Source organism: Pecten maximus, chromosome 2 (genome assembly GCF_902652985.1).
Source record: "Pecten maximus chromosome 2, xPecMax1.1, whole genome shotgun sequence".
Classification (NCBI taxonomy): Eukaryota; Metazoa; Mollusca; class Bivalvia; order Pectinida; family Pectinidae; genus Pecten; species Pecten maximus.
The window spans coordinates 43,565,472-43,576,288 of NC_047016.1; the positions used below are offsets into that span (position 1 = coordinate 43,565,472).

Consider the following 10,817-nt stretch of genomic DNA (forward strand, 5'->3'; position numbering starts at 1 on the left):
GCGGCGACGCGCCATACGAATGCAATGTCTGAACTTGCATTCCGTACATCGCCTCGCAACACAGAGTTGGAGAAATGTCTTGTTTTCGGATGAATCAAGGATCTCACTTGATCGAGCAGACGGCCACATCGTGCATATAGACGTGCCTTCGAGCGTTATGCGGATGCTTGCGTGATAAAGAATGATCGGTCATGATACGAGAAGGGATTGCACAGAGTAGCAGGACTCTCCTAGTCACTATTCAAGGAAATATCACGGCCGCTGGTTAAAAAGATCATGTTCTAGTGCTGGGTGATGTTCTGATTCATCAGCGTCAACTGACGTTCTAGCATGACAACGCCTGGCCACGGGCACCGAGAAGTTGTTATGAATACCTCACAGCAAACAATATACCCACTCTAAAATGGCCTCCATACAGCCCTGATCTCTCCCTGATAGAATATTTATGGTATGAGTTGAACAGAATGATGACGCAGGCCGAGTGAGGAGGGTAAATACCTTGAGTAATTAAATACACAAAAAAATTCACTGAAACCACTTCAGTTCATGTAGGTGGTACCATGATTACATTCTATAGCATAACACTTTATTTCCCGTAGTAAACCAGGCAGTTTCTAATTGCGTTTCGTTTTCCTGTCAGTATATACTATACCCCAGATGATTAAAGACTTACCATTTTAACACATGTGTAAGGAATAATTCTCTATATCTTTGACGGCAATGTTGATCACCTTACGATTTTACGATTTTTCTCACATAACGAACTTTCAAATCCTCCGTTTCATTGACATCCTCAGTGCAAATTAGTGGTGGTTGCACTGTTTCAAAACTAGAACTTCTACTGTGTAATTTTGGTCAAGACGTGATCGGTATCAAATCAGGCACTGTTACACAACCTTAATTATACAACTGTAGATTACTGGGGATACCATACAGGTCTGTAGTGTGACGTGGTATACTAGTATTACACGAAGTCTAAGTCGATTAGTATTGTTTCCATTGTTGCGAATGCTGATATGATAGTTTGGGAGATGCATAGAGCGATGTATTTTTCAATGTTAGTAATTTGTCAAAGGTTTCTAAATTATAAGTGTTACTAAATTTAGCAAGAGTACCGCGAACGGTACATAATACGCCCGCCATGAAAATCGACGCACGGTTTATTTGAAGGAAAGAATTAACTATACGCATGCACAATTCGGTGTGAAAAAGGAATATTAGTTGCGTAAGGTTAGTACGTGATTATAACATGCAGGTATAAGAGTATACATGGAGATGTGCAATGAAATGATTATTTGTGCAAAATGGAATGAAATCAATTCAATTGTTGATGGATACAGTGTGGTTACCTTTATTTACCGAGATGTATCCAAATGGCTTTGTGTGGGGAGTAGTAAACTTCAAGAATTCCACAGCGTTAATCTTCCGCACAAGGAAAGTTATAGAAAAATTCTAAAAATAGTAACCGTGACCTACATTCGCAAACCACGACCTTGAAATTCGCCTCGTCTCCAGAACTTGTTGCAAGGAACACCTGTATGAAGTTTCAGCGGCGGGCGTATAAAAAAAACACAATACAAACATGATACTTGGAAAAATATAATGAATATAACAGATAGGGGTCACGAAGTATCAGTCGGGGGTTACATTCACCTTTCGAGTACCCTTGGTTGGGTTCATCTCCCGTCGTCTGGGATGTTCTAGAATTCGTTCTAGCTTAGTTGTAGTAATACCTTGTATTACCGACACCCAGAGGTCTCGGTAACATCAACAAACATACGGTTTTGTTGGATCATCACTCCTCTTGGGAACAATTATATGACCAGTAGCTTGCCTAGATTGAGTTTCAGTTTGTCCCTATGAGAGTCCATACATAGCCAGTATTAACGTCATCACGGCTGACAATACGGACCATTTACGGTTCAGACAGAAACTGGTATGCTACCGGTTATCGGGGCTGACAATTGGAACCATTGAATGTTTAAGACAGAAATAAGTATAATATTGGTTATCACGACTGACCAATTGGACATGTCGACGGTTTATACAGATACTAGTTTGCTATCGTTTATCGCGTTACCATTTTTTCGACATAATATAAAGCATATGGTTGTATTTCCGTAAACCCACAATGCCTTATAATCTGTCTTGATATTAACTTGACAATACGTTACATAATAATGTGGGTATAGAGCACAATATCCTGAAGCGATTTTAACTCATTGTTTCTATTTCACAGTTCATAGTTCGACGTCGAGTCCATGTTGTCTTCTCATTAAAGTAACTGCAAGTTTAAAGCCAATCAAAGATGGCTTCCAAATTGGCGTTTTGACTCAGCAAGTATCTTACATCCCAGACAGGGACATCCCTCTCGTAATGTAACCTGTCGATACCACTAGACTGTCGTGCACATTCTCGGGATGCTTGATGCAAATTTGCAAGGAATCAATGCATCTGTCTACTCACGACGCCGCTTTATTACGTCTTTCAGATAAATAAATGAGGTATTCCATAATGTTAAAAAGATAGTCATCACCAATTTCCAATAAAAATAAAACCGTTTAAGTAAGGAACACTAGCAATCAGCTCCTCGCCGTGTAACAGGAGAGTTTTATATTGTTGTACCACACTTCAGTAAAAATATATAGCTTAAAATGTGCCTTAAAATTCAAACATTGCTTGTGTGGAAGATTGTATAATGTTTTGATTTTGCAACATTCAGCCACAAATTTCACAATATGCATCAGATCATATTCTTACGAATATAAGATCATTTAACAGCGAACAACAGTGTTTTGATATTTTCAAAGTTAATTGATATGATAGCGAACCCTATCGTATGTATCTGATGTTCCACACTAAGAAACACAGGCCCCAGGATCTTCTGATATTTTAAACCATACATCACTAGTCATCTCTAAGGCTGTTACAAAAATACCTAGTTCATTAATCTTGTTTCTGTAACAGATTACAATGATATATGACTGTTATGTCAATACATCTGCCTGTTATTTTATCTTAGTCTCTCGTTCAGATCGAGGCTGTTCCAGCCGGTGATCAATGTATAAATGAAACAGTCGCACTTCGACCTGCAAGTCAAGCTCATCTTTAATTTATTACACAATTTGTCATAATCAATGTATCTCTCTCTGAAACCAAGGGTAATGATCGATCTACAGTATGAGTTATACCTATGTGTTTATGTTAGATAGTTAGATTGGTAATTATACAGACACAGAACATCTCCTCGGGGAAAACGTAACACTCATTGATTGTCTACGTCAGCGGTATGCATTTCATTTTTGTATGCGAATTGTTATCAACATGTAATGGAGTGAATCTATATTTCCCCACCTCCGGCCGTCTTCGGAATCCTATACTAAACATAACTACATTGTATAACTGCGACGCTTTATTACAGAAATCATTTGTGACGCTATATAGAAAATAACAGACGCTATATATGTCAGACATAACTTATGACGCTATATATACATACGTCATTTGTGACGTTATATACAATATAACAGAGATCACTCGTGACACAATATATATACAATATATAGCAGAAATCACTTGTGATGCTATATCTAGTGTAACAGAGGTCATTTTTGACGCTATATATAACAGACATCACTTGTGATGCTATAACAAACATCATTTGATACGCTATACATAACAGACGTCATTTGTGACGCTACATATTACAATATTTGTGACGTTTTATATAACAAGCATCATTTGTGACGCTATATATAACAAACATAATTTGTGACGCTAAAAAAAACAAAGATAATTTGTGACGCTATATACAACAAAGATAATTTGTGACGCTATATATAACAAATATAATTTGTGACGCTATATATAACAAACATAATTTGTGACGCTATATATAACAAACATAATTTGTGACGTCAAAAAAACAAACATAATTTGTGACGCTATATATAACAAACATAATTTGTGACACTATAAATAACAAAGATAATTTGTGACGCTATATATAACAAACAAAATTTGTGACGTTAAAAAAACAAACATAATTTGTGACGCTATATATAACAAACATAATTTGTGACGTTAAAGAACAAACATAATTTGTGACGCTATATATAACAAACATAATTTGTGACGCTATATATAACAAACATAATTTGTGACGCTATATATAACAAACATAATTTGTGACGCTATATATAACAAACATAATTTGTGACGCTATATATAACAAACAAAATTTGTGACGCTATATAAAAAACATAACTTGTGACACTATAAATAACAAACATAACTTGTGACACTATAAATAACAAAGATAATTTGTGACGCTATATATAACAAACATAATTTGTTACGCTATATATAACAAAGATTATTTGTGACGCTATATATAACATACATAATTTGTGACGCTATATATAACAAACATAATTTGTGACGCTATATATAACAAACAAAATTTGTGACGTTAAAAAAACAAACATAATTTGTGACGCTATATATAACAAGCATCATTTGTGACGCTATATAAAAAACATAACTTGTGACACTATAAATAACAAACATAACTTGTGACACTATAAATAACAAAGATAATTTGTGACGCTATATATAACAAACATAATTTGTGACGCTTTATATAACAAAGATTATTTGTGACGCTATATATAACATACGTAATTTGTGACGCTATATATAACAAACATAATTTGTGACGCTATATATAACAAACATAATTTGTGACGCTATATAAAAAACATAACTTGTGACACTATAAATAACAAACATAATTTGTGACGCTATATACAAAGTATCAGAGTTCATTTTTGACGCAATATATATAAAATATAGCAGAGATCACTTGTGACGCTATATCTAGTGTAACAGAGATAATTTTTGACGCTATTTGAGAGACACAATGCAGGTCCTGCAGACTTACACTTGTATTATTTCGGCATTTTATCATTTATCCGCGATATATAACAATAAGACAATAAGTTACACAGGAAATATAATTAACTGTAAACTAATGGTCTAGGTTTTAACACGCTTTTTCCTTGGTTGATTTATTGTATCATTCAAGATTTAGTGACAGACTAAAAATAAGCGGATTTTACACATCTTACACAACTGATTAGTCTACAAATCGATATACAAAAATCTACCACCTTATTACTCATTCAGTCTGTAATTGAGTGTGGATATAACGGATTAGACTGGCTCCCTGTCCCTAGAATATTAAAATTATAAATAAAATTGACCTTTATCATTTTGTTCACTAGGATATGTTTGATTCTAGCCTAAGTTTCAAACTAAGGGGAGATAATCTAGTATTAAAATTTAGTGGAGCAGTTCTTACAAAAGCTTAGGGGCTGGTGGCCAGTCTAATAACGGATTTACAACTCAGTTTAAGTATACAACACGAGAAAGTATAGATAAGGTGCGCGGATAGAATAATTTTAATATGAAGTCATTCTACCTGAACACATCATTGTATGTAGACGTATATAACGCAAACTGTGATTCTTAACGAATCTCAACAAATCAAAAATAAACCATAAATTAAGTAGATATTTTCATTACTGTCTTTGAAAATAAATCTAAGCGGAGTGATACAACGAAGCGTTCCGGAAGAATTAGCGTTGTATGCTTCATCGACACCATTTATCACAACTATTAATCACAATCATTTATCACAATTATTAATCACAATCATTTATCACAATTATTAATCACAATCATTTATCACAATTATTAATCATTTATCACAATTATTAATCACAATCATTTATCACAATTTTTATCACAATTATTAATCACAATCATTTATCACAATTTTTAATCACAATCATTTATCACAATTATTCATCTCAATCATTTATCACAATTATTCATCACAATCATTTATCAGAATCATTTATCACAATTATTCATCACAATTGTTCATCACAATCATTTATCACAATTATTCATGACAATATTTATTACAATTATTCATCAAAATCATTAATCACAATTATTCATCAAAATCATTTATCACAATTATTTATCACAATCATTTATCAAAATAATTAATCACAATTATTCATCAAAGTCATTAATCATAATAATTTATCACAATTATTCATCTCAATCATTTATCACAATTATTCATCACAATCATTTATCACATTCATTTATCACAATTATTCATCACAATTGTTCATCACCATCATTTATCAATTATTCATCATACTCATTTATTACAATTATTCATCAAAATCATTAATCACAATTATTCATCAAAATCATTTATCACAATTATTTATCACAATCATCACAAGAATTAATCACAATCATTTATCACGAACATTTATCATAGTTTACTGACGAACAACCAAAGAAGAAGGTAATATCTGTTCCACTTTCCCAAATTAGTCACTTAACATAATTATATCACCAACTACATGTATGTAATCCGGATATAATGTTTTTTAGCAGCATTCTTTATGGATATATAATGGTACTTTATATTTTATATGCATGTGGTACCATGTTTTAGAAGAAATATGATTGTCCGAGGGTTTATAATCAATCAGACCACATAGATGTCTGCTATAATGTACATGTATATCAGATACTTAGCATCCATACAAATTGGTCAAGTATTGAGCAAGGTACATTGTTTGACATAACAAATTTGGGGAAAAATAGGCTTGATCATTGCCTACTTACCTGAATGGTACCCAGTGGCTGATGTGAAGCTATTTAGTAAATAATGAATGTAACAGACTTCCACTACCTCAATGTTAATATGAGTTGCATCCATGAACCCATATACATATATAGCTGCAGTCTAGATAACATGATGTGATTGTTTCACTATTTTGATCAATGTCACAGAAATGCCACACGCTTAACTACGGATGAATCAAACGCAGTGAGGATTGAGACTAATAAACGTATAATGAGGTTGTTAATCTTCATCACGGCAAGGCTTTGTACCGAGTGCCAGATGTGTTTGAATCAATCAAAGAAATGAATTTGATGCAATTCTTAAGTAAACATACCAGGGAATGAGAAGAAATAGAGCTCGTACAAATTCAAGAAAGACAGAGTTTAACATTAGTTAATGTAAATGAAATAATTAAACGCATGTTAGATTGTACTTATTGTCAATATAATTGCAATCTGGGTGACAAATAAATATTCATGGCGCCTTATTCTATTTATATGTAACACAGATTGAATATATATTGACAATCAATACAATCTAACAAGCGTTTAATTGTTTAATGAAATATGCAACGCCGAGTTTCATACCTAACTTACGTATCTTACAACCCGCCCTTGGTACGGAAATCGGGTCGAAAAAGTGTATATTCTCTAGAAGCACTAGCAAGTAGAATAAAAAAGGCCCTCGGGACCGGAGACTTTTTCACAAATGCCTGACTCTTGATAACGAAAAGCACAGTTTCTTTGGATGTATAATTAATGGAAATCTCCGAAAAAAGTCTGTACATGAGGATTATTTTCCAAGCATAACCATTTTGTATGACTATATACCGTTACATATCCTTTCTTCAGACCATGAGATATTAGCCCTGGACTCTTGTCTGTTCTTAGAAAAGTCCCTAGAACCGAGGAGGTTGGGCTTAAATGCAGCTATGTGACTGTGTAATGTACTGCTACATTATACATTGTGTGCATGCAAAATTTGTGTATCGTTATTTTGTTTGTTACCATCAAATTACTAATGTCACGTCATATGGTATTGTGAGAGGTCGCGTGTTAGGCCAGTTCGTAGGAGCGCTGACCACGTAATCTCCGCTGTAAATCCGAGGTGCATGGTTCGAAGCTCCCTGTCCGTGTCGGTTTATGTTTCATTGGAAGCTGAGAAACGAATCGGTTTGTGCTTTCGTGGTTGTGTCCTTGGCCAAGACACTTTACCATAATTGCACTGGATGGCATACGACGGATCTCCCTTATACCGTTCAGAGAAGGTAGACACCAACTACTACGAGGAGACCTCGCCTCAAAATGACCCTGATAGTTCAAGGGACGATATACCCAGCAAAACAATTGGATTTATATAAAACATAAAGTAATTTATATCATCTATTTAATATGTAATTAGTTGAGTTTCCGGACTGATATAGTAGTCCGGTTTTGTTATTAGTTAAGTGTGATATTTGATATAGTTTACGGATTGCTAAGATTTTCCGTTTCGGCTTTTAGTATCTCCCAGAATGGCTAGTCGCGTGATGTTTTGATTTGGATGATCATGTGACTACTACAGAAAATTTTCACTGCCAGGAAGAATTGGTTTATCCAAGTATTTTGCTAATACCCACCTCCTCCCTTGCTTTAATGTCCTCCTAAAGTTAGGATGTAGGGTGGATTGCATTTCATATTATAGTTTTACTTGTATGTTAATGAAAAATATTACTTGTATTTATATGTATATTGATGTTTACATGTCTATTGATAGTATTGTTTTACTTGTGTGTATATGGGGCGTTTTATTAGTAAGTAACCCCCATCTTTTTTGGTTTGTTAACAAATAACGTGAATTTTAATAAATGCTCAATTTTCAACTACCAAAGTGTTTGTTGTTTTATTGCCAAAAAACATAGCAGAGTAATTGTGGGATTAATGTATGTTCCAACATGCAAAATACGATGGTATAAACAAACGATTGTTTGATACAGACTATATTTTTAACATGAAAACATGAAACATTTGTACGTATACTAATGGGAATTAAAAATAATAAATTGCTTTTAATATAACAATCATATTTTGAAGTTTTATATCTGTATACGGGTAAAAGTCTTTATTAAAATGAAATAATCAGACTACTTAAGTAAGGCGTCCAATCAACGTCGCGAAATCTTTTAAAGCTGTCTACATGTAAAAGTTTATGGTTTGTCGAATACAACATGTGGCTGACGAACAGCTAAATTTCTTTATTATTTCGTTACGTCATAACGTGATGAACAGTCATTGGAATGATTTAACATTTGTTTTCTCTAATTTGATAACTACGTTAATTTACACACACACACGATAAAGTAAATTGTCCCGTTTGCCGTTAAGGGAGTTAGTACCTTGATTAACCAGGCGTCCCTGTGGACAAGACAAATTATATCTATACTTTCATTGAGAAAGACACGAAACAATTCATGTGTGGTGATAACAATGATAGAAATAGTCTGGTTTACCCCCGGTAGATATCTTGAAAAATAAATCGGATTTTTTATTATTTGGAAGAATCGAAAGAGAAATTACATTTTTTCAATCTATAACTTACAATAATCATCGAAGTCAACACTCAGTCGTTAAAATGTTTATACCAAGGATAAATATAGGGCTGTATTCCCTTGTCCCACGTGTTCTATAACCAATAATTAATGATGAGTAATTATACTCTCAAAATACCATGAACATTGACCGTTTTCCATTATACAATGTACATTGACGGGTTCCGTAATACGATTTACCTTGATGGGGTCAATAATGAACTGTACTTTGACGTAATTCGTTATACAATATACGTTGACAGTGTACGGTATACAATGCACATTGAGGTTGTCCGGTATACAATGTACATTGACGGTGTCCGTTATACATTGTACATTGAGGTTGTCCGGTATACAATGTACATTGACGGTGTTAGTGATAATTCTAGTAGTTATTCATTTAAATAGAGTAATAACGACAAAAATGAAGTAGTCATAGATCGCCGATTGTTTAAATCGTCTGAAATTCCTGCTAATTTTACGCTCTCAAAAAATCCGTGCAGTATGCAACCTGTATTTCGTATTGCCAGAAAAGGTCCTGCATTTCCCATTATCAACCGTTTTATCAGGCAGACGGCAATCCACACACATTAATGACTACACATTGTTGTTTCGGACATGGCGAACAAAAAAAAACTAGGTTAGCCAAACAAACTTGTACCAACTTATTATGTTATATTGTCATTTATCTGAATTATCATTAATTTGAAATGTCAGGGTTGGTTTTTTACCACTATAATTTTTGATAATTTAAATGACAATGACTAATTGTTTGCTGAATACTAAAATGACATTTACCATACATAGAACACACGGTCCATACTTTCTCTGTGACATTTACCATGATTTTATTATGTCCTTCCCTTTTCTAGTAGCAGACATGACAACTTGATTATTAAGTTATAAATAATCCTGTCTATTATCTGTTTATTGTAATCAGTAGACACATTATCTCTACAACCTTTGTATCGAAGATATCGAACTACTATCGTGTATACCTACACCAATTATACACGTCTATACGTGTGTCGTCTGCTTGAATACACTTGGGCAACGCTATAAGCACTCGACGCTGTCATGAAACTAAACCTGCGATTCTTTTCCGAAAAAGTTCTATCCTACACAAAGGAGTCTCCTAAAAAGTGTCATAAAATTTCGATTGAAAAATAGCACATAGCATAGTCTTAACTCACCGTTCCATAAAGCTGACGTCTTTAGACTCGGCTGCAACACGGCATCGGGATAAGTCGTGGCGTCTCGGGTTTAATCCTTATTCACGTATGATATCAATGAAGCTTTGAAGGCGGCGTGCGACCGATAACAGTTCTCTGGAGTGAGTATTGACCTTGGAAGAGCTCCTGATGTAGCTGTGTACTGAAGGGAAATAACTTGTCTTCTCATATAGCAGCGATCGCCATGTAGTTTCCAACGAAGTACGAGTATATCAATCCTTCCTCGTAAATATAATTGTCGAAACATGACTTGACCAGAGAAATATTCCGAAACTGCATATGGTGTAGTTGTTCGGTCTTA

At 34.0% G+C, this 10,817-nt stretch overlaps 1 protein-coding gene across 1 annotated transcript in view; it reads right to left on the reverse strand.

Annotated features, from left to right (window-relative positions):
* LOC117322177 (carbohydrate sulfotransferase 15-like) overlaps positions 1-10,546 on the reverse strand; it is a 45,652-nt gene extending 35,106 nt beyond the window's left edge. The window contains exon 1 of the mRNA XM_033876952.1: positions 10,478-10,546. Within this exon, the coding sequence (XP_033732843.1) occupies positions 10,478-10,485 (8 nt within the window). The 5' untranslated portion in view covers positions 10,486-10,546. The remainder of the gene's footprint in view (positions 1-10,477) is intronic.
* Between the last annotated feature and the right edge of the window lie 271 nt (positions 10,547-10,817).